Source organism: Otolemur garnettii, unplaced genomic scaffold (genome assembly GCF_000181295.1).
Source record: "Otolemur garnettii isolate 467f Iridium unplaced genomic scaffold, OtoGar3 scaffold00060, whole genome shotgun sequence".
Lineage (NCBI taxonomy): Eukaryota > Metazoa > Chordata > Mammalia > Primates > Galagidae > Otolemur > Otolemur garnettii.
The window spans coordinates 7,585,747-7,611,600 of NW_003852455.1; the positions used below are offsets into that span (position 1 = coordinate 7,585,747).

General features: G+C 40.4%; 1 protein-coding gene across 1 annotated transcript in view; it reads right to left on the bottom strand.

Moving 5' to 3' along the window:
• Positions 1–25,854, bottom strand: part of TPRG1 (tumor protein p63 regulated 1) — a 113,972-nt gene that overhangs the window by 71,678 nt on the left and 16,440 nt on the right. Inside the window, exon 3 of the mRNA XM_003792708.2 lies at positions 5,027–5,203. Within this exon, the coding sequence (XP_003792756.1) occupies positions 5,027–5,203 (177 nt within the window). The remainder of the gene's footprint in view (positions 1–5,026; positions 5,204–25,854) is intronic.

Consider the following 25,854-nt stretch of genomic DNA (forward strand, 5'->3'; position numbering starts at 1 on the left):
AAAGGGGGAAGCAAGGTGGTGGGCTGCGTACATTCATACCTAACAGGTGCAATGCACGTATTCTGGATGAAGGGCACACTTACAACATCGACTTAAAATGTGCATTTCCTGTAACATGGTGAAATAAAAAATAAATAAATAAATAAATACTGGATATACTTAACAGTGTAATGAAATGACAAAAGCGAATTTCAGTGATCATGAAGATGCATCCAAAAAATCCAGTCTATAACTAGAGAAAATGTTCCTTAAGAATGAAGGCTAAATAAAGGATGTTTAGGAAAAAAGGAAGAAAACTAAGATAGTTTATCGCCAGTAGATTAGACTATGAAAAATGCTAAAAAGTAATTTTCATGGATAGGCAAAATAACACCAAAGGGAAATTGAATCTTCTAGAAGAAATGAAAAACATCAGCAATATAAGCATCAAAGTAAATATATAAGACAGTTTTATCTTAATTTATTTTGAATATTTCTTTCAAAAATTAAAGAGTAATTTGTAACATTAGCTTGCGGGGTTTAACATGCACGAAGAAGTTGCAGCACAAAGGACAAAGCAGAAGGGGAGTTAAAAAAGCTGTATGTTTGCAAGGGTTCTATGTTTGATATGAAGTGATATGCATGTGTAATATTGGAACATGCCTGGAATATAATAAAGTCCATGTGAAATAGAATATATTATAATGGGATCCTACAGGCATGTGGTGGGTAGAGGCCAGGGACACTGCTAAATATCTCACAATGCACAGAGCAGCTTCCTATATCAGAGAATTATTCTGTCCAAAATGTCAAACTCAACCCTAAAGCAACCACAAAATATAACAAGTTAAAGCTAAAAAGCCAATAGATGTATTAAAATTGGCATATTTAATCAAAAGATGGGTGAAAAGAAAACAAAGAAAAAAATGAGAGGAAAACAGACAACAATAAGTAGACGTAACTCCAATTGTATCAAAGTTAGATAAAATATGAAAGAACTTAATGCTCCAATTAAACACAAGAGATTATTGGGATGGATGAAAAGCATGACCCAACTGTGATTTCTACAAGAAACACACTTTAAATATAAAGACACAAATCAGTAGAAAAGAAATGAAGAAAACTCTACTGTGCAAAAAATCAGTATAAAAATAATGGTGTATGATTGGTGGGATCACACCTATGGTGCATCTTATAAGGTTACATGTGAATCTTTCTAAATGTAGAATATAAATGTCTTAACACAATAACTAAGAAAATGACATGGCTCAGTGCCTGTGGCTCAAGTGGCTAAGGCACCAGCCACATACACCTAAGGTGGCGGGTTCGAATCCAGCCCAGGCCCGCCAAACAACGACGGCTGCAACCAAAAAAATAGCCAGGCTTTGTGGTGGGTGACTGTGTTCCCAGCTACTTGGGAAGCGGAGGCAAGAGACTCGCTTGAGCCCAGGAGTTGGAGGTTGTTGTGAGCTGTGATGCCACAGCACTCTACCCAGGGGGACAGCTTGAGGCTCTGTCTCAAAAAAAAAAAAGAAAAGAAAAGAAAAGAAAATGACATGAAGGCTATGTTAACCAGTTTAATGAAAATTTTTCAAATTGTATATAAAAACAGCACACTGTACCGCATGACTGCATTAATGTACACAGCTATGATTTAATAAAAAAATAATAATGGTGTGGCTATAATATTAGATTTTAAAATGGACCTTCAGACAGAGCATTGTCAGAGAAAAAGAGGAACATTTCATGGTGAAAATGGCTCAACTCATCAGGAAGACATACGAATCACAAACGTTTATGCGTCTAATAATAGACTTTCAAAATACATGAAGCAGAAGTTGACAATATTAACAGAGAATTAGAAAATTCTGCAATCATAGTTTTTAACACTCTTGTCAGTAACTATTACAAAAACTAGACCAAAATCAATAAAGACACAGATGATCTAATCAACGTTGCAACATTCCAATTTGTATTTATTTCAAGCACACACAGTAAATTCACAGGGGTATGCTGCAGTTCAGTCCACAAAACAAATCTCAAAATAGTCATAAGAAATGAAATTAATCAAAACACATACTCTCATTTAAAATTTAGTAGTATACCTAACAAAAAAAAAACAAACCTCAAAGTATTAATATTTGAAAAATCGCCAATGCAATTTCTGGGTGAAAGAAAAAGTCAAAAAAAATTAAAAATATCTCTGAAAAGATAATAGAAGCATGACATAGCAAAATGTGGGTGCAGCCACAGCAGGACTTGAAAGGACATGCGTAGCTCTCCATGTTCTAATGGGCAGACAAGAAAAGGGGAAAAGCACAGTGGATGACCTTAGGTCCAAACTAAAGCAGCCAATAGAAGAAAAAGAAAGTAAACCCAAAATAAGAAGAAAGGAAATAATACAGCGTGGAAGTCAACTAAAGAGTATAGAGATAAACCGCAGGATAAATTAACCAAACGAAAAGTATGCTCTTGTTAAAACCAACAAAATTAATAGGATCATCAACAGAAAAAGAGAGAAGACAGAGATCACCCACATCAGGAAAGAAAAGATGTCGCTAAATATCTTACAGACGTTACAGAGATTATAAAGAGATATTATGAATAACGTCGTGCCTCACAATACAACTTAAATTTAACAAATCCTTTGAAAATACAATTTACCAAAATTAATACAAAATTAATAAGTATGAATAGCCCGATATTTATAAAACAAGTTAACAATATTTGTATTTGTTGGCTTGGCACCCGTAGCACAGTGGTTACGGTGCCGGCCACTTGCACCGAGGCTGGTGGGTTCAAACCCAGTCTGGGCCAATTAAACAACAATGACAACTGCAACAAAAAATAGCCAGGCGTTGTGCTGGGCACCTGTAGTCCCAGCTACTTGGGAGGCTGAGGCAAGAGAATAGCTTAAGCCCAAAAGTAGGAGGTTGCTGTGAGCTGTGATTCCATAGCACTCTACCAAAGGTGACATGGTGAAATTCTGTCTCAAAAATAAATAAGTAAATAAATAAAATTATAAAATTGCTAAAAGGAAACTATGAAATTTATTTTATAGTAACAATACAGGGAAAGCTTTTCTTAAAAAGACAAATTTAGAACCCTTGATAAACTGATAAATTCAATACCCAGCAATTAAAATCCATTAAAATACAGCATTTTAAAGTTCAAAGAGATAGGAAAAACGAAGAGAAAATTATTTTTTAGCATACATGGCATAAAAGAGACCAAGTTCTTTAATGTAGAAATCGTTCTTACCAATCACTAAGAAAAAATCAAAATATTCCAGTAGAAAAAAATATGGGGTATGGTCCTAAGTTGGACGTTCACAGAAAAATGAATAAAATAGCTTTCTAACCTAAGGAAAAAAACAATCAGCCTCTTTCAAATTCTAGTGATGCAAATGAAAAATAAAATAGGATACTTTAATCTTTCTTGTTGGCCAAAAAAGTTTCACAATGCTTGATGATAGTGAGGGTGTGTGGGAAAGAAAACTCCCACGCTTTGTAAGAGCATCAGTTGGTGTTAATGCCGTCAGAAGACAATTTAGCAATATCTATCAATTAACATTTATATTACTTTGATCTAATATTTCCACTTCCAGAAATCTACATGCCCAATCCATTTGCACATTCTACAGGCAAGGATATTTTCAGCGGCACTGTTTGTGGTAACAAAGGTAAAAATAAATGTATACCAAAGAGGGGCTGGATAAATAGACTGAAAATGAAATATTCTGCATTAGTAGAAAGACCAAGATTGATTGATAGGTGATTATATAAGTCTCCAAGATATAGCTTTGGATAATATAGCATGAGGCAGGGCACTTTATGACGTGTGCTTTCATTGGGTAAAATAAGACGCAGTAAATACCTGTATGTAGCTATATGCTCTTAAATGTATGGAAAGACACATATATACACACAGACACTCTTGATTTTTATATTTACAGATTTTTTTTGAAAACATACACAAGAAACTACTATCACCTGTGGAAAGAATGCGGGAGAACTGAGGATCTGGGGTAGAAGAGAAAGGATCTGCTGATAAACATTTTTGTGATATTTAAATGTGCATTATACAATGTATTATTGAAAATTGATCAGTTTTAAAAGGTGATGAATTGAATAAATCATTTATTGCATCCATGAAACGAACCAACACAAATGTTTTTAATATGATATGTTTTGTGTAAGGAAAGCAAATCAATCACTTGACCAAGTTATGCTTTTTTTCTGTAGCTTGGAAAAGATTTCTCAGTACTTACCATGCGCCAGGCCCGATGCCAGATGCTTGGGGGGCAAAACAAAGGCACTGCCCTCAAGGAGTTCACAGTTCAGGGGGAAGATAGAGGAATACTGATTTTCTTCTGGCTTAGCTCTAACATGTTTAGTAAAGGCAGTTCCTTCCAAAGCTGTGACAGCAACTTACCGGTGCAGCAATTACGGTCTAAAGACCTCACCACATCTTGTGATAATTGTCAACGTCTCTGAGAGAGTTGATGACAGCTCCCCCACCAAGTTTCCAGGGATGACCCAAAGATACCTCTTATAAGAAAAACCACTACCCATCTCGGGACGTGTGCACTGAATATTACAGAATAATTTCCATTCGCAGAAGCACTACACTTTTCCCACGGCCGCTCTTTGTGTGTGCTTTCTTTTCTGTTTACAATGCTCTTCAGCTTTGGGGCCCTTTTCTCAGCTAACTCCTGCTCAACATCAAATACTGGCTCAAGTGCTTCTTCAGAAAAGCTTCTCTAATTATCTGCCACGCAAACTAGGTTGGGCACATTCCCCCATGTTCCCACAGCTCTTCACACCTTGCATTTAGCCATCGACTTGTCAGATCTTAAATTAAAGTACAAATTTACTTAAAATTCCACTGTTAGTGCCTGGGATAGTTGGATGATTTCAGCTTTCATGGCTTCACTGTCCTTCCCCTGGTACTCCCAGTTCCCAATACCAAACTGAACATTGTGATTGGTTTCCTGTGGGCCTGCCCCCACTGCACCATTTCCCCAAGTCCGGGACGCTCTACTCACTTATCCAGTGACATCCCGGGGAAGGCAAACTTGCCCAGACAGATGCGATAGATAGCGCTCAGCGGAATCCGCTGCAGCTCCACACAGCTGAGCATGATGAAGTCATATTTGCAGATCAAGAGATTCTGGTCTGTGAGCAGCAAAATTCTCTCCTTCTCATTGTTCCAGTGATCTATCCTGCAGGGATCATCACAAAGAGGGAAAGCTGATGCCAGGCCTTTTCAAAGTAAAGATAACGTCATTTCAAAGTAAAGATAATGTCACAGGCTGGGCGCAGTGGCTCACACCTGTAATCCTAGCACTCTGGAGGTTGATGCAGATTGATCACCTGATCTCAGGAGACCAACCTGAGGCAGAGTGAGACCCCTTCTCTACTTAAAATAGAAACCAAATCAAAGCAAAATAAAACAAAACTACCCAGATATGGTACAGGGCGCCTGTAGTCCCAGCTACTCAAGAGGCTGAGGCAAGAGGATCACTTGAGCCCAAGAATTGGAGGTTGCTGTGAGCTATGATGTCACTGCACTCTATCCAGGGAGACAGGGTGAGATTCTGTATCATAAAAAAGGAAAAAAATAATTTCTTTTTCTGAATGAAATACCTCCTCTCACAGAAGACAGCGAAATATGATAAACTCAAAAGAAAGAAGTTTGATTAACTCAGAAGAAAGAGATTAGACAAATCCCTAATGCCACCTCCTCCACTTAATCTAGTCCCATGACTACAGGAGGAAGCCAAGTGGAAGATGAGGGGGAAATATTTTATCATCACAGAGCTCAGAGACAACTACCGTGATGGAATCCACTAGGAGACTACCAGGTTTGGACTTTGTGGGAAGTCAACTGGTTCATACTTCTGTGCATCTTCCCAGTTCTCCAGGAAACCTTCACAAAGCACATCTTCCTCCAAGAGAAATATCTCTGTGTTCTAACCTAATCCCTACCACAAAATCTACTCTTGGAATGTAGTGTATGCTAATCTGTAAAGGTCACCCTGCTGACCAGAGATAAAATGGAGACTTGAACACGGGTCCTCCATCTTCTAAGCCTTCATTATTTAGAGCTTCTCCTGCCGTATTTTGTGGTGTAAATATAGTGAAATATATGAAGAAAGATTTTTATGAACCAAACACAGAGTAGACACTAGATAAGTTATTTACTAAATAAATCTTCCTCAGATTTGGGTCTTTCAGGGAATATATGAAAAATTCTGATGGACTGTTAAGAATTTCTCCAATGGAGAGAAAAAGAAGGAATCAAAATGATGCCTTCCATTTAAAAATCATACGAGCCTGGTTTGTAATTCCTCTGACCAACAGCACTTCTGTCTACTACAACCTTAAGGATATAGCACTCCATGACTTGCATTCGAATCATTTCAATATGTGCTCTGTTTTTCCAAAACAACCCGAAAAGATTGTTCTGTGACCAACTGATGTCTGAATTTCAGCACGTAGCATCAATCTAATGTGTAAATGATATGTGCAACCATTCTCCACGAAGAAACTACAATGCAATTCCTCATATGCAAAGTGAATTATATCACTCTCCTGGGGTTCACTTTGTTAAATAGCATCCCCTTGATTGTATGATCAAAGCCAAAAACCCCTAACATGGACTACAGGTCTGTATAATCCGGGCCCTGCCCAGGGTCATCTCACAGTAGACTGAGAGCACTCATTTTTCAAGTCCTGGTTCAAGTGTCTCATTCAAAGAGGATTTCCTAAACTGCTATATAAACTTGGCATCATCACACTCCCTCAAGGCATCCTTAGCCTTTCTCCCTTGTGGCATTTATCACAATTTATAAGGAGGAATAAAACATACATAGCATTTGGTTAGTGTGGCCACTGACCAATCAGAATGTACCCTGCAGAGCAGAGGACAGGGAAATGCCAGCTGGGACAGGCTGGTATCAACAGTGTGTGTGTCAGTGAGTGTGTATGGGAGAGAGAGAAAGAGAGATGAGGGCAGAGACTGTCTGCTGGGCTTTATCCAGTCAAATTGCCTGCACAAAATACATACCTGTCAAGTGAATAAATAAATGCTAATTATAATGATTTTGGAGGACTGTGGGTACAGTGAGGGTAGGAGTGGAAACTTACAGCAGTATTACTTACTAACTCCACAATACTGGACTTCTAACCTTTCTCTGGCTCAGCTTCCACCCTCATCTCACACACACTCTCATCTGTGAAACGGAGACAGCACTACCGCTCACCTCGTGCCATTGGGGAAAAGCTTTAAAAAAGTGATTCTCAGTCAGTGCTCTATAAATTAGTTATTGTTATTACTGAATGGCCTCCAAGACTAAGTGACCTCGGGTAACTCATATGCCACTTCTCAGCGTAAAGACAGACACGCAGCGTGAAGTTAGGAGTCCAACGGGTGGAGGAAGAGGAGGAGATGTGCAGGAGAGAAAAGGGGAGACAAGGGGAAAGAAGGGGGAGAAGCAGACAGACGAGGGACAGACGGATGCGAACATCGATTGAGGGCCCAGGACGTGCTGCCCATTCCACGCTCATAAGTTTAGTTCTCCATTTCACCCCCACCCTTTGAAGATGGTTATATCCAAAGACACACAGCTAGAACATGATAGTTAAGTTAGTGGCGCACTCAGAGGAAATAGCATAAAGATCAGGCTATCTGGTTTAAATCTTGATTCTACAGTTTCCATCCACTCAAACATACACTGATGCCTCCTACTCTACTGAGAGAGAAGAGAATTCTTGAGTCTGCTTAACACTCTCTGTCTTAGTCAGAAAGAGACAGGGCCTCTGAAATGTCTTATCAGACATCTACATAAACTTCTCTAAATAGACTGCATCTACTTAGCAGCAAGTTATAAGCTGCTGCCTAATAAACCAGGCTTGTTTTTAGTCTAAAAAAACTGCAGCTTTTGGTTGAATGGTTTTACTGAAAATGTCAGCACTCCATAATGAGATTTATTTTAAAAGGTAAAGGATTTGGGAAAAAAAGGAACATTCTTTTTAGGAACACAGAGTGCTCTGCTGTGACACAGACGCGGCATAATTTACATGTCGGGAATGTCTGAATTCAAGTAAACACACAGGCTTATAAATAGTTTGGGGCCACCATCTCAAGCGCCTGGGTGGCGTATTTATTTATTTAGATTTCACTCGCACCTTTCCCCCCCTAAGAACTCATAAATAAACATTAAATTACACATTCCTAATATTAATATGACTGAAGTTTGGGCAGTAATAAGTGCAACAAATATGGGAGTAGAAATACCAATAATACATTGTGTTTGTATAGCGCATCGCGGCTTTCAAAGCCCTCGAATGTCAATGCTCTCATTTGATCTTCCCAAGAACCCTTTTGACTAAGGGTTTTTAAAGACAAGGAGACACACCCTTTGAAAGATGTGCCCAGTGTTTTACACCCAGCAACAGTAGGGCAGGGAGCTGGACAAGGGATGGAGACACCAAACCCAGACACAGTGTTTGCTCTATCCCTTGTACCAACCATCTTTAAACAGTGGACCCTTCAGAGTGGTGTGTACACGTGATAAAACCCTCCTTTGGAAGGAGCTGGTGTGATAGGACATACCGCTCCTGACGTTGTTCTCTCTGGCAAACGTCTTCTCCCAGAAAACACTCAAAATCATCCCTTCCCTACCATGTCCTCTGTCAGTGTTTCCCACGTTGTGAAAAAACCCTCCTCCATCCACTTATGCAAGAGTCATTCTGCATTCATTGCGTTTCCTTACCTTACACACCAGGTCCTAAACATTTCACTCTTAAAATGTCTCTCCATACCACCCACTTCTCTCCAACTCCACCTCACTGTCCCAATCCTGTTTCCTTCCTCTCTTGTCTGGACTATTGCAATAACCCTCTCACTAGGCTTGGGCTACAAGTCACCCAGACCTGGCTTACCTAAATCTACTCTTCCTCCTTCCAACTTCTTCATCCTACTGCAGTGAAGGGATTCTTTTTCAAAAAGAAAAGAATCTGATCTTCACTGACTCACCCTTGCTTAAAATACTTTAACAGTTCCTCCTGGCTCTTATGAAAAATGCCAAAAAATTCTTTACTGGTCTAAAAGGTTCTGCAGGATCCGGGCTTGTGTACATCTGCAGCCCCATCTCAGGCCCAGCCTGTCCACACCGTTTTCCTTGACCTTCTCTCCGTTTTTGAGTTCACAATGCCCTCCCCAACCTAAGTGAGGGTCTTTGCAGTCCTTCTGCTGCCAATCTTCTTCACGATCTTCCAGCTCACCTAGTGAGCTCCTGGAGACCTGAGCTCCATCACACCTTCCTCCAGGAAGCTTCCTCACACTTCTGTGACTATTCTTCTTTCTAATACACGCGTTTTAGCGCACACATTTCTTGGTTATGTCACTTGTTCCAGATGCTTTTACAGTTATTTCTACGATGACATAACTAATATCTGTCTCCTTTCCCGTACTATAAACACTGAGAAAGTGGAGTCAGTTCTTAGGTGTGTGTCTTTAAGTTTGTAGGTGTCCAAAAGGTATTTCTGAACTGAATTAGTAAAGGACGAACCATCTTTGCTCTGTGTAACCTAGATGTCTTGGCTCCTGCTGCTTGGAAAAATCTGATCCTCATGTTTACATGCTTAAATCCTCCCCCGCAAAATCAGACATTTTCAAAAAAATAATTAGTAACATTTGAAAAATAGTGAGACAGAGCAGAAACAAAAATGTTGCCTACAGTATTCTTCTAATTTTGTAATAATGACAACAAAATAATACACGGATCAAAATGTTAGCACTGATTATTTCTGAGTGGTGGAATTTCAAGTGACTTTTATATCTTTTTATGCTTTTATTTTCCAGAATTTAAAATTTTTATGATGAACATATACTTTTTTGATAAAAGAGCTTTTTTTATTGTTTTTAAAACAATAAAAAATCACCCATCCTTCAAGTTTCCAGCATACATGCCATCTATGGAGCCTTACCCTCACTTCAGACACCCCCAAGAGGATGTCATCTTTCCTTTCTTTAAATATGCACAAACCTTTATCTGTGACTCAGTCATGGTCCTAGCCACAATTTTCTCTGTATTACAATGATTTGTCCTACTCCTGCACACACACACACAAACACACACATACACACCCGTTAGTGCGAGCCCCTCTAGTACAGAGTCAGTGCTTTATTTATATCTGAGTCTCCTTACGGTGCCTAGCAATGAGAGAACAATGTCTCAGGGCACAAAATAAAAAAAAGAAAAATAGAACCATAAGAGTCATCCTTTGTATTGTGAGAGTCAGTCACCGCTGGCAAAGGATTCTCCACATCTTGCCCACTCGCTGCTGTTCACCAGCATCCAGAACTCATCTTTATTGACAAAAAGGAGCCTAGACTCCCCCCAGGTAAAAAGGCACCTGAGAGCTCAGAGTCTGCAATGTCCTGGGATGGCAACAGTTTCACCAGCAGAGGGCAATAGCGAACCAGGAATGACAGGCAGGACCCATTGTGAGCGTTTCCAGGACCCACACCCAGTTACTCAAATCACAGATGCCTCCCAGTGGCTTCAGTCACTCACCCAACAATACTTTCAGTTGCTCTTTTAAGGCTGTGTTAAATCAATTTGTGGTTTGGAAATTATTTCCTTCCAAGAAAGATTTTCTTCTAACAGTACTCTCTCTCTCTCTCTCTCCCAAACACGCAGGGCCCACACTCAGCAGAGGCGTCTTCCCTGACATTAAATAGAGTGACTATCTCTGATTTACAATTTAATGTCCATGCACTCCTGAAACCTCTTAGTATAACTCAGCCCTTGGAGAGGAAGATAACATGTTGGCTAGCTAGGAATCGTCAACCCAGAAGAAAAAAAAAACAACTGAATCATTCATTCCACACATATTCCCTGAATACCCACTGGGTTCCAGACCCTGAAAAGAATCTGGTTTGGGTTTGCTCTTCAAACACAAACAGAAGAAAAATGTAGGGCATTAAAGCAAACCAATTTCCCTTCCCTTGAGTTAAGTAGAGACTTGTAAAAACTTCAGCTAAATAATCTACATGCACTTCTTCCAATCATTTGGTTACTCTTTCCCTGGGCGTCTCAAACTTTCTTAAAATAGAGGATCCTCAAAGTAAACATAGTACTCTAATAAAAACCTGATGGTCACAAACCTTCCCTGCTCCTGGGTTTTCTGACTTGACTTCATAGACATCTCCCTTACCACTCCTTGGAGCCATACTTGTTTCAGGCTTTGTGCTAGTTTCTAGGAATATCAAGAAGATTATACTACTCTTAAGGAAAACACAATTCTCTAAGACTTGCAGGGAAAATATTTTGGAAGCAGTGATGTGGCACTCAAGAGCATGGTGAGGCTTGAAACGGTCAAAGCCTGCAAGGGCAGGACCCAGGTCTCAGGATTCCCGGCCCACTGCCCACAGGACTGAAGAAGAGCAACCCAAACCACCTATGTGACTCCCTGAAAGGTTTCCTAATCAACACTTCATCTTCTGTTCGGTAAAGATCTCCATGATGGAAAAGCACAGTTTGAAAGTATGGATGATTCCTTGGCACATAAACAGGGAGCATTGATTCATTTCTTGAACACCTCTTTAATGGGCACAGACCAGAAGGCAGATAGACTCCCCCAAAAGAAGTCGTTAGGAAAGACCTGGAAACATCCACTTAGGTATCCTCCAAAAGCTACCTTTCCCTGAGCAAGGGAAGTCCTACCAGGAGATTCGTTATACAGTTCCTACTGATCACAAAAAAAAAAAATTGTCATTTTTTTTCTTGAGGAAAAAAAAGAGGTTTCTGAGTTCTGAAAATATAACAAAAATGATAAACAGAAAGTTTTAGTCAAGATACGTTCACGCTCTTGCTACCCCTGGTCTGAAGCTTCTGAGATCTCCATGCGTATACAAACAGTTCTGCCAGGTATTTTCCTTCGATGATAACAGAAGCCTCCATATATTCAGAGTCTTTCATGGATCATGTACTCAGCCAGAAGCTATGTACATATTTCCTCTTTTAACATTCACCCAACAATCCTGATAAAACGCAGAGGAGTAGACGCTTCCAGAGCAGTCACAGACACAGGTTCAGGGTGGCAAAGGCAGCTCTGTCACTTGCCAGCTGTAAGATCTTGTCAAAGCCACTTATTCTTTCTAAAATTCAGTCTCTGCTTCTTCAAAATGAAGATAATCATGTTATATTCCTCACAGGACTGCTGTAAGGATAAGCGATATTACGTGTAGGGAATTTAATGTAATACAAAACAGATGTAAAGTCCTAAACTACTGTTGGATATTAGATGATGATGAAGAAGACTCTTCCGGGAGGCGTCTGGAGCTCAAAGGAGTAGGACACCAGCCCCATATGCTGGAGGTGGCAGGTTCAAACCCAGCCCTGGCCAAAAAAAGAAAAAAGAGAAGAAGGCTCTTCTCTTCCAAATCCTCTAAACACTCTAAAGTATTTCTTGAACTAACAAGTCAAATATTGAATGGGAGGTTGAAGTGAATCCACCTAAAGGAAATTCCTCAAACCTATAACATTTTAGATATACAATGTATTTTTATTTCAATGTCTTAAGAATATTTTTAAGTCATTAATTTCATATATATGCAAGACAAGTTTCTGTCTTTTTGCCTGTTTGTTTTTCTGATATAGCTAGATGTATTATTTTTCATTATATTGGAGGTTATATTTGAATTACTCTTACTTAAAATACAGGCCATGCATTATATGTGAATTGCCTTTGCAGGTGGCAGCTAGGAAAGCCTTACAAGATAAGGACCCGGAACAGCTGGAATGAAGATTTAGTAGGAAAATCCTGTGTCCCCATTGAGGGAGTCATGCTACATTTATTTACACACCCTGGCCAGAAAAGCCAATGGCGAGTGCAAATAGGCGCCCACATCAGAAGGCGCAGAGCGGCAGCTCAGGATTACAGCTCAAAAGCCAAGTGGTTTATTTGCTATTGAAGTTCTTCTCACTATGTGGCATAAACAAAGATATCTCTTTGGAGAAGCAATACCAGGAAATCAGGCTAGAAGCAATCCCTCTACTGATCCAACAAGTACTTATTGAGCTATATCATACCCAGGTGCCCAAGGTATACTGATGAAACAAGCCCATGTTCCTCTGGCACTTGCGTTCTGGGGAAGGACACAGACAGAGGGAAGTACAGAGACTTGGAGAAAAGGGAGAACTATGTTGGGAACGGTAGTCAAGGCAAAGTACAGAGCTGATGCAATAGCCCTGAGATGCGCCATCGAGGTTCAAGAAGCCTCAAGGAGGTGGCAGGACTGAAGCAAAGAGAGCAAGAGGAGCGTGGGGAGAGATTCAAGCAGAAGCCAATTTTCCTATAGGAACAACCACAATTTCTTTGCAATTGATGACTATTTTTGATATTAAATGGTTACAACCCCACCCCACCCCCACTTTACAATGGAGGAGCCAAGCCTCAACAAATCCACATGGCTCTGGCATGAGGTGACAGAACCAGCTCTTCTGACTCCCATCCTAAACTATACACATTCCACCAGGCTGTTTTTATTTTTCTTACACCACCAGGCAATTTTGCTCTGTCTACAGCACTACCATCAGTGAGAGGATATTTTGAAAGCTACACAAAAGAAGAGAATTGGGGCACATCCCATTGTCTCTCTTTCCCATGTAACTACTGAAGAGCTGCTGAATAGCTCAAGTCCTCTAGAGCACACCAGGAGCTCACAAGAGGCCACCCCCTGTGGGGCTCGCTCCTCCCCTGAATTCACTGGAGGGGAGTCACTGGATCAGGAGCCAAGGAAGCTGGCAGGAGAACAAGGCCTAATTCTGAGGAGGTGGCAAAGAGGGAAGAACAGAGGGACAAGATAGAATAAAGGCACACATCTCGCCACCTGCATTGTTTTCGTTTTTTAATGGGAGAGAGATCTGCTTACTGTGCTATGCTAGTTACAGCTCTTGGGTGAAGGAGACACAGCCCACATCAGGCAAACCCAGATGAGATGTGCTATAAAAATCTTTAGAGGAATCCTACAGAAATCTAATAACAGGAACCACAGCCCAGCTGGGCTTTACACAACGTGGAAAGCCACAAGGAGCAAAAGCGAGTCTCTCGGGGGCAGTCTCTGTTATGCCACGTGTGCCTCTCGACACCTCTCACCTGTGTCCTCTTGTCTGCTGTCCTCGTCTGCTTTCTGTCCATTTCCATTCCCCCTCCCCCATTCCACCTTGCCTATTACCTTGAATTGTTTCCTTAGCCCAGCCCTGACCATACATGAATTTTCAGATCTACTCTCACAGCTAACTGGTGTACATGGGTCATTACAAAAGTTTTGAGAAACACAAAAGCCAAGATACATAAAATTTGTGCAGGTGAAAGTAAATACAACACAATAAGCTGAGCAAGTTGAAGCTTGCACAGGTGAATTTTCTGATGACAGTGTTTCTGGGAAGTGAAATAATGGGCTCCAATACAGTCTGTTTCAAAACTTTTGTCATAACCCATTTAGCTCTTTATCTGCCAGTTCAAATTCTCAAGATAGGGAGATTCTGTTAGTCCAAATTATTCCTTTGAGCTGTTCCTTCGAATCACAGGCCAACAAGTGGATTAGCCCCTCTTTGTCCATCCAATCAGCTATGGCCATAGGCTGAAGTTCCACAGTAGATAATCGGAATTGCTAGGCAAGGGTGCTTCATTCTTTCTCAGAATTGTTTTAGCTATTCTAATTCATGTATCTTTCTGTTAAAATTGTGAGCTAAACTTTTCTATGCCTATAAAAAAAATCTTCCTTAGATTTCGATGGCAATTGTGCTTAATTTGTATCTTAAATTTGAAGACAATTGACATCTTTACTAATGTGAGAGTTCTAATCTACAAACATGATATGCCCTTCCAATTATTCACAACTCCTGCATCTCCTGTGATTTCTCTCTCTTTCTCCTTCCTTCCTTCCTTCCTTCCTTCCTTCCTTCCTTCCTTCCTTCCTTCCTTCTTTCCTTCTCTTTCTCTCTCTCTCTTTCCTTCTCTCTCTCTTTCTGGACAGTCTCACTCTGTCACACTGGGTAGAGTGCCAAGCATCATCATAGCTTACAGCAACCTCAAACTCTTGGGCTTGAGCAGTCCTCTTGCTTCAGCCTGCCAAGTAGCTGGGACTATAGGCACGCACTACTATGCCCTGATAGTTTTTCTATTTTTAGTAGAGATGGAGTCTCACTCTTGCTCTGGCTGGTCTCAGCCTCCTGAGTTCAAGCAATCCACCTGCCTTGGCCTCCCCAAGGGCTGGGATTATAGGTGGGGTGAGCCACCAAGCCCCGCCCATTTCCTGTGATATCTTTCATCAGTTTTTTGCAGCTTTTGGCATGCAAGTCTTTTATGTGATTCTTAGATTTACTCCCAAAGAGTTTTTCTTCATTTTGCATGATTATAAAAGTCACAGTATTTTTCATTTCAAATTTACTTCCTCATTGTTAGTACACATATACAAAAATACAACTGATTTACGTATGTTGATTTTGTATCCTGCAAATTTGCTGAAGTAATATATTTTCTGAAAAATTTTTTGTATATTTGTCGGAATTTTCTACATAGGCCATCAGCCATGTACAAATAGAGACAGTTTTGGTTTTTTCCTTTCAGATTTATATGCTTTTTATTTCCTTTTCTTGCCTTATTGTGCTGGCTTGGACTTCTATTACTAGGTTACTCAGTACTGAGTACATTTGCACCAGAATGTATATTGTACTGAGAATAAATATCCTTTTCCTATTCCCAATCTCAAGGGTGGGGAAGATTTAGACTTTCCCCAACAGCATGACATTACCTACGGTTTTTTTTTTTTTTTACTTAATTTTTATTAAATCATAACTGTATACATTTATAGGGTAAAATATGGTGATCTGATATACAATGTGGAATGCTTAAATCAAACTTTAATCAAACATTAACGTAACCATCACCTCACTTACCTATTTGGTGGTAAGACATTTATAATATACTCTTAGTTGTTTTGAAATATACCCTTACATTATACCTGTTAGGTGAGATCCTGCTAAATACCCTCCCTCCACTTTCCCTTCCCCTTCCCCTCCCCTCTCCCATCTCTCCCCTATTTCTTTGGGGACTTGGTGTTTTATCATTTGTATGGATGTGTAAGTGATTATATATTGGTTTCATTATAGTATCAAGTACACTGGATACTTTTTTTTCCATTCTTAAAATATTTTACTAAGAAGAATATTTTCCAGCTCCATCCAGGTAAACATAAAAGATGTGAAGTGCCCCTCTTTATGGCAGTATAGTACTCCATGATATACATCTGCCACATTTGTTTATCCATTCATGGGTTGATGGGCATTTGGGCTGCTTCAACTTGGCTATTGTGAATTGGGCTGCAATATACATTCTGGTACAAATGTCTTTGATGTCCTACAGGTTTTATGTAAATTTTTTTTATCAAAAAGGGGGAAATTTCCTGAGAAGGGACACTAAAAAGGTGGCTTCAAGAAGGGTGGGAGGAAAACCTGGCCTACTGAACCAGGAAGTTTGGAGGACCCAAAGAATGTGGATATGAAGTAACCTAGGTGACCAAGGACCAATAGAGAGAGACAATCAATGACCAATAGAAAAAGGTGATATTGCCTGGAGGTGCAGAGAGGCCAAGGAAAGACTTGGAACCAGTTTCAAATGGAGTATTTATACCCCTGTGGGCCTTTGTGTCTCCATCTCTCTCTCCTTTTCTCCTCCATGAGAAAGACCTACTTCCAACTCTCTTTTGAAGTTGGCTAAACTTTCTCTTTGTTCTTCTTAAATAAAATTTCTCTTTGTTACACTGAAACTTGTGCAACTTACTTTGCCCTCTATTCATACTCTGCACTGCTCCAGTTTTATTTCCAGTTCTCATTAGTTTTTGTTTTCAGTTACTGATTGGTTAAACTTTCTAGCTCAGTTGAGTAATGGAACCAGATCAACCGGGTTCAGGGAACCTGTACCCTCCACCCCCAGCATTTACGTGTAGTATTCTTTTCAAAGTTTTTATTATGAATAGTTGTTAAATTTTGTCAAGTGTTTTTGCTATACAAATTGACATGATTCTATGATTTATCTCTTTTAGCCTATTAATACGGGGGACTGTATTGTTTGATTTTTCCAGTATTGAACCAGCCTTGCATCCCTGGAATAAACCCACTTGGTCAGGATGTGTAATTCTTTTTATAAATTGCTGGATTATATTTGCTACTATTTTAAGAATTTTTATCTTTATATTTATTAGGAATATTGCCCTGTAGTTTATTTTTATAATGTCTTTGGTTTTGGTATGAGGTTATACTGGATCCATAGAATGAGTTAGAACGTATTTCTTTCTTTTCCATATTCTGGAAAAGATTGTGTAAATTATTTAAATGAGTGTTCATTCTTCTCTAAACATTCAATAAAATTAAGCTTGGAAATTTTGGGGGGAAGTTTTTATTATAAGTATCATTTACTAACTTTTATAGGGGTACTCAAATTTTTTGTTTCATGCTGAGTAAGCTGTGATTGTTTTTGTGTTTTGAGAAATCCGCCCATTTCATCTAAATTGTCAGATTTATGTGAATAGAATTTTTAGCTATAATTCCTTACTATCTCTTTAATATTTGCAGATTCTATCCTGATATCTCCTGGATGTTGGTCGCTGTGGTCTCTCTTGTCAGCCATGATAGAGGTTTCTCCGTTTTATTTACCCTTTCGCAGAAACAGCTGTGCAGTCTATCAGTTTTTTGTATTGCTTTGTACGTAAGGGGGTTTGTTCATTGTCCTCTGCTCTCACCTGTGTTATTTCCTTCCTCTGCTCACACTGGGTTTGTTTGACCTCCTTTTCTAGTTTCTTGCAGGAGGAGCTCAGATTATTTTTTGGAGACTTCCTCAATTGATATGAATTCTTTTTTTTTCTGTGCTATAAATTTCTTTTTCATTATGATTTAACTACATCCTCCACATTTTCATACATTGATTTTTTTTTTAAATCAGTTCAACATACTTTTCATTTCCTTTGAGACTCCTTTTTTGAGCTCTGGATTATTTATTTAGAAGTATGTATAGTTATCAGGTGTTCAGAGTTTTTCCTGTTATCTTTTTATTATTGATATGATTCCATTACACTCAGAGAACATACTCTGCATAATTTCAACTCTTTTAAATTTGTTGAGGCTTATTTTGTGCATTGGGGTATTCTAGTTCTTGCTATATGTAACATTAATGCTTATAAAGAATTTGCATTCTGCTATTATTGGGCGAAGTGCTCTATAAATAGGAACCAGGTCCTGTTTGATTCATGGTGTTGTTGAGTTTCTAAGTCTTTCCTAAATGTTCTATTTAATTGCCACATCTATTTTTAGGAGAATGGTTTTGAAGTCTCCAACCATAATTGAAGATTTATCTGCTTCTCTCCATTCTATCCATTTTTATTTTGTGTATTTTTTAGCTTTGTTATTTGATGCACACACATTTAGGACTGATATATCTTCTTGGTGGATGGACTCTTTTATCATCATACAGTATCTATCTCTGTTCTTGATACTGTTCTTCACTATATTTCTACATTTTCATTAATTCCCATTGCAAAGCATTTCAGAAGCCATGGAAACTCTCAGGCTGTGTAGCTCTATTGACCAGACCAGTGGAAATAGGGGCCTCTGCCTCTTCCCATCACTTTCTCTCCCTAAACCCACTCTTAGCCTACACACAATAGGTCATTTGGGGAAAACCCAGGCACCTAATAGAGTGGAGACTACATGCTATTTGTAATCAGCTCTTTTACTCACCAAAGGCTGTAATGATTATTTATGTAATTGCTATAAAACTGGCCTAAAAGTATTGATGGTCTCTATATTATGACCATGGTCTTATGTTTTTGTCTTTAATGAAACCCTCATTGGCAAGCTCCTGAATAATAAAGAAAATGTTTAAATTATTGAGCAGTTATGTCAGGAGCCTAGTGCTTTTCAAATAATGTTAATACCCTATTTGATATCCTTCAGAAATCAAGACGGAAACATAGTGGTCATGAAAGGAACATGAGGTAGTAGTGAGCTATAAATATTAGGCAAATTCTAAAATAATAATGTCTTGACTTTATTTGCTTGGTATGCGTGGCAACCATAACTGATTTCAACATACTAGGATGAGGTCATTGATGTGTAGTGGGAAGAGTCCCACACAGGTGGCTCTCATGGAGGTGGGGAGGGGATGAGAACCAGTTCTCACACATCATTGCAGCAGGAAGTAAAGAGAGGCCAGTGTAAGGTATTGGAAAGCCACATACCCTCTCTAAAAGCTTTCAAAGTGAAATTCTAGAAATCACTGTACAGGGTAGAAATGGCCTATGAATCTCCAGCTTGTGACTTTGGAAGAGAATGTGAACCCAAATTCTTAGGCTAGCACTCAGTGTTATTACTCTTTGGTTCCCTCCCATCACTCCAGCTTTCTGCTACTTCTCTCTTTCTGCCTGACTATAATGCAGCCAACTGCATTATTTGTGGTTCTCTGGGCCTATCTCTGTTACACATATTCTTCCTGGAATATTCTTTTTCATCTCATCAAATCATTAATCCCTCTTTCTCCTTTAATCTCTGGTGTCCCCTTTGCCTAATGCTACATTATTTAGTGACTTCTACATTCCCATAGAAGTATTTGTGGCACCATATATCAGCATGCATTATACTTTTTTTGTGACTTTATTTACATGTCCTCCTTCCTTACAAGTCTAAGAGCTTCTTTAAGATAGAAATGTTGTATTAATTGTTATTGCATTTTTATCACTTAGGACAGAGTCTGGCTTATGTAAGGAGCTCAGCAAATACGTGAATGAATGTATAAATGAATGCATATAAAATACTAATTTATTAATAATACATATGTAGTAATAAAAGAGCCAACTCTTATATGGTACATATCATATGGCAAAAAAAAAGTTATAAGCATTGGACACACTATTAAGTAATCCTTAGATTAACTGTTAACATCCCCATTTTATAGGTGATAAAACTGAGGCCCAGAGGATATAAGAGATTTGGACTATCAAGGTCAAATAGCTAGTAGCTTATGGAGCTAGAAATTTAGCTGCATCAGACTTCTTTCCCCTCTTGGCTTTTTCTAAATCCTTCCTAATTGGTAGCAGTCATGGGAAAATAAACACTTCCAAGTACATTTGTGACTGCAGCAACTAAATGCCCTCACTGTCTTATAATGCAGGTCACTCAGAGACCATTAGCTATTGGGATGAGGTTGCTGCCATGGAGAATTTATAGAGAAAAGCAATGTGTTTAATTAAGTGGTTGTCGAAAACACCCACCCAGTATAAATGGATTCTGGCAACAGAGGTGCTTTTGTTGCTGCCAGAGTCCTGCCACAGGTCATTAACATCTTGATAGATTTGAGGCACTTTTCAGCCTGAATGCTTTCACCCAAGGACAGAGGCAAGTGTTACTGGGCTTAGAGTTGCTTGGAGGCCCAGGGACATGGAAGCAGGACAGGATGGATGGACCCTGCTAGTGTCAGTGAAGGGCTTCAGACAGTAGATTATTCTATCAGAATTAAATGTGAGTCAAATCCAGAATCAGTTCTGAGCCCCTCACCATGTCCCAGGTAATTTACTGCATACTGGGAGGTATACTGGGACATGTGCAAATCAGAATCAGACCCTGCCTTAAGGAATGCTTTCTTCACAAGGTGCATAATGAACTGTACTTTGTGTAATGAACTCTGTAATATGAGCGCGAAGAAGGAGATAAGATTATTCTGGTTGAATGAACATGGAAAGGCCCTATATAGACTCCATATCCCTGAATGACAGGAAGTCTCGGCCAGCAGGGAGACGCTAAAAGAATTCAAAACAAAGGAAACTGGGCGAGTGTGGACCTGAGGCCAATAGAGACAGACAGCACCAAGAATTTGAAGGAACAGCAGACACTTCATTTCGGCTGATAGATTTTGTAAAGGTGTATGACGGCAGATAAGGCTGGAGAGGGAACTTCAGTCACACCTGCAAGGTCTTGGGTATGCCACAGGCGTGGAGGCAGTGAAGACCCACGGCAGCCCTTAGACTCTGGGCAAGACAGTGATCTGGACCAGCTTCTCAAATGTTAATGCGCATGGGCACCAAGTGGGGGCCCCGTAAAATGCGGATTTAGGGGGGTGGGGTAAGATGGCAACTAGAGGCCCCTTTCCTCAGAAGCTCCTGCGCAGGGGGAGTGGAGAAGCCAAAGATGGGGAGCTGAGCACAAGGATATGCACAGGATCCCAACTGAGAGAAACTTGGAGGCTGAGAAAGAAGACGCAGGTTAACAGAATATAGTACTGAGCCACTACCTCGCTCAAAGGCTCTTGTGGCCTAGGGGATGGGAGCCCCCCAATGGGAGGCCTGTGCAGAGGCTTTCACAAGCAAGCAAGGAACAAAAAACTCTCCCTCCTGCACTCAGGCAGTTCCCCCTCTGAGCCCAGTCCCCATCCCGCCTTGCGCGAAAGGGAGCAAACTTTCTCTCTGCAGTTCTGTGCCACAGTCCACATGGCCTGGTGGACTGTCCCCCTCGGAGGCCAGGGTGTCTGGGGGATACTCTAAGAGGCAGATCTATTGTGCGGGTCCACGAGCAGAGGCCCGGGAACTGTGGGGCGGCCAGTCTTCACTTTGGCACGGAGAGGTGAAGTCTCAGCTGCGTCCCCTTCCCACAGAGGAGCCCCTCCCCAGTCCCTCCGCCCTCACTGCCTAGGCCAGCGTGGCTGGAAATCTTGGTCAGAGTCAACTGCGAATTCTGGCTCTCCTGCCGCCACTGTTGGGCTTTGTGCTGCAGTGAGGGAGACTGGAATAGGGAGGGGTGATCCCAGGGGTCTGTTTGCCATAGAGGGCACAGGTGTGCGGACCTGGGTTCAGCAGAGGTTCCGGGTAAGTGCTGCGAACCTGCCTCGGGATTGGGTGGAGGGCGAGCTGACGCCAGGGTGAGTATTTCTTATTTATTTATTCATTGGCAGTAAGGGAGGGACTCTCACAAGCTCCAGGGGGTGGTGGTGATGCTACTCCCAGAGCAACACTTTGAGAGCCGGGATCTAGAACAGTGTGCAAAAATGAATGGTGCTGAGTAGAAGGCGCGGTTCACAATGTTAGTTTACACAGTACTCCTATCAGTCAATTCCTATGACTAAAAAGAATTAGAAACCCCCGATTTTCAGTTTTGGGGTCTCTTTACATTTTAACTATGATTAGGAGTATTTTTGTTACAAAATTAGTTTAGTGATCCTGATAGCATAATTAGACTCTAACAAGACCACAGTGCAGCCTCATCCACCATCCCCTACAGCAGTGGTTCTCAGCCTTCCTAAAGCCGTCACCCTTTAATACAGTTCCCCATGTTGTCGTGACCTCCAACTATAAAATTATTTTCGTTGCTACTTCACGAAGTATGAAGAAGAAAGAAGTAGCAACAAAAAAAAATTTTACAGTTGGGGGTCACCAACATGAGGAACTGTATTAACAGGTCGCTGCATTAGGAAGGTTGAGAACTGCTGCCCTACAGCTATCTGACTTTTAAAGTTGTTTCTAGGCAAAGGCAAAGTAAAGTTAAGTGAGTAGCACAAGATACAGAAAGATCTGGAGAAGAAAAGAGGAACAGGACTCCGAACCTGCCCAGGGAACCTCTGACCTCCTCTCTGCAAACGAAGGGCTATGGACACAGAAAGCAGACATGGGCCTAAAGATCCAATTTAAACTGCCGTGATGACTGTGTTGGGAGATGAAAAGTCAGAAAAAGCAGCTAGAGCAGGGTAAGGAGAAGATCGCTGGGAGAGGAGTCATGAAGCCAAGCTCTCCCTTGACCCTTAATCAGTGGTTGCCCTGAGACAGGTCATTTCATCTCTGGGTTTCTTCAACCATAAAATAAAGCCAACAGCTCCTCCCTGCCTTTTCTCATGGGTCTGTTTGAGGATGGAATATTGGAGAAGGAATGAAAGCCATCACATGCAGTGTGGCTGTGGGGATCTGAGCATTCCCAAGAGGCAACCCTGTACCTGGGAAATACTCCCTGGTCACCTGTTCCTCACCGTTCTGTTCTTTCCCAGGCTGTCTTTCTTTTTATTTAAAGAACTGGGAGAATTATTTCTTTTGGGAAATCTTTCCAAATTAAACATAGATGCCCTGCACTCTTCCACTTACCCCACCAAATTTAAGAAACAGAATTCAGACTTTCAAATGGGTTTCTGTCAGAGGACCACAGTGGGATCTGCAGGAAATGCCAAATATGAAAGGGGGCCTCAGGTCATCAGAAGTCCACAGTGTAATAACATGGCACATGGGACATTTCTGCACAATAGTGAGAAAACTATCTTTGGCAGAATTCAGGACAACTGAATAGATTGGAGCCATACAAATCTCCTCTACTTTATGTATGTATGTATGTATGTATTGAGATGGAGTCTCAAGCTGTTGCCCTGGATACAGTTCCATGGCATCACAGCTCACAGCAACATCAAACTCTTGGGCTTAAGCAATTCTCTTGCCTCAGCTTCCCAAGTAGCTGGGACTACAGGTGCCTGCCATAATACCCAGCTATTTTTTGGTTGCAGCTGCCATTGTAGTTTTAGCTGGCCCTGGCTGGGTTCAATCCTGCCAGCCTCGGTGTGTGTGGCTGGCACCCTAGCCACTGAGCCCACATCTCCTACTTTAAAGCTGTTACTCTTCTGAGCCTGGATTGTCTCATTTGTAAACTAGAAGTAATGCTTCCTACCTTGGAGCATTGCTGGGGAGATTAAATAAGATCAAGAATAGCACTTTAAAACTAGAACATACAATAGAAATATTACTTATTAATTTTTTAAAATATAAATTAGTGTGCTTCATATATCTTCATTTCTCTTTCCAAACATAAAGTCTTACTCCACTCCACTGATAGATGTCCCTTACTTGATGCTTTAATTTTAAAAGAATAACAGTAAACCCTTAAATTTGTGTAGCCATTGACAGTTTAGAAAGTAATTGTTCACTTGGCACCCATAACTTAATGGTTAGGGCACTGGCCACATACACCAGGGCTAGTGGGTTCAAATCTGGCCCAGGTCTACTAAACAACAATGACAACTACAACCAAAAAATAGCCAGGAATTGTGGTGGATGCTTGTAGTCCCAGCTACTTGGGAGGCTGAGGCAAGAGAATCACTTAAGCCCAAGAGTTTGAGGTTGCTGTGAGCTGTGACAGCACAGCACTCTAATAGGTGAGTGATTAACTTTGTAAAAACTACGTGCTAATTGGGACAAAATACAAGGAAAAAGCTGAGAGTACCATTGACAGCAGTTCGTCGGAAGAGATGCATGCCTACCCATACATATAATGGCAAATGCCTACACTGCACTTCACACATGTTACATTTTAAGTGCTTGATGAATGTTTGTATTAATAAATAACAATCTTTGGCAAGAATGCATGGGAAAAGGATGGAATAATACTTATCAAAGTTTAACAGTGTTTGTGCTTCTTCCAAGAGTAGTGAATTTCTAGCTGACTAAAGAACATATTCAAACAAATTCACTAATTTAAAAAAATGCAAACCTTACTGAAGTTTACGCAGCTATGCTGATACTAAATAGCAGATTAAGGATTCAAAGTCAGACCTTCTTCTTTTTAGGACACCAGGCTGCCTCTTCAACTCAGCTTTGATTCTGCTGTCTGTATGTGCCACATAGTTAATTAGATTTCACGAATTTAGTATAGGAAATAATAGAAACCAAGTAGGTTTGAGGGAGAGCAGTAAATAATGAAACATTTTAAGTATTTTATACAAAGATGAAGAGCAAGAATTACTTGATCCCAGCCTCCATAGGCAAGTCTTCTCAATTAGAAATAAGAATAATAACAATCCCCTTCCACCACTCTGTAATAATCTCTGTGGAGGGAAGACGCCGCCTCCTCCTGCTTCTTCAACCACTGCGGATAAAAACATCTCAAGTACATTCTGTTGAAGAGCCACTTCATTCCCACCGTAGCATACTTTTTGAGACTCCACAGAGTGTCAAGATGTTCTCCTTGCCACTGGATTAATGGATCACTTCTAAAAGCATACACCCAATTTCTTTAAAAGTCTTTTTTCCAAAGGACCAAGTAACAGGGTGAAGGGAGGAGGTAAGGTGGAGATAAACAATACCCTGTCTCTGTAGCTGTATGGACAGATCAATCTCTGTATGAACTGGGCTGGAGGCCTGGATCACACCTGGAAACCATTTAGGGTATTCTTCATGGTTCCAGCTAAACCGAGAACCAGCTGAGGGTAGGGCTATACCCCTTCTTGTCCCCTCTCGGCCTCTCTGTCCATTCCCCTATGTTGACCTCCTAAGTGCTCTCAGATTCATTTTTCTAATTTTATTGGATAATACATTCATATCATTTTAGACCATCACAAAGTAGCTCGCCTTAATTTGGGGGCACCATTGTAAGAAAATGGCTTTATGGACTTAATGTCAGAAAAATAAACATTGTTTTACCCCTTTTAAAAACTGAAAAGTTCTTGATTCTGATTCACATTTGATCCCAAGGATTTTAGAGAAAGTGTGGGCCTCTAGTGCTCTTCATAAAATGTAAATACGGTCACACTTAACCCTTCAGTGCCTCCCCGTCACCCACAGGGTAGAATCTAAGTTCTCTAACCTGATGCAATGGCCCTTAGGCACTTCTTCAGTTTCCTCTCTTGACAGTTTCTGCCTTGCGGACTTACGTCAAACCATTTCTAGGAGTCTGACCAACGATGATTTAAGATTAAGCTGAGTTCATCAATCATCCCACATCTGCATCTTACATCCTTGTGAAAAGGATTAGAACCCAATCAGCCTCAAAGCTAATGCAGAGGGGCC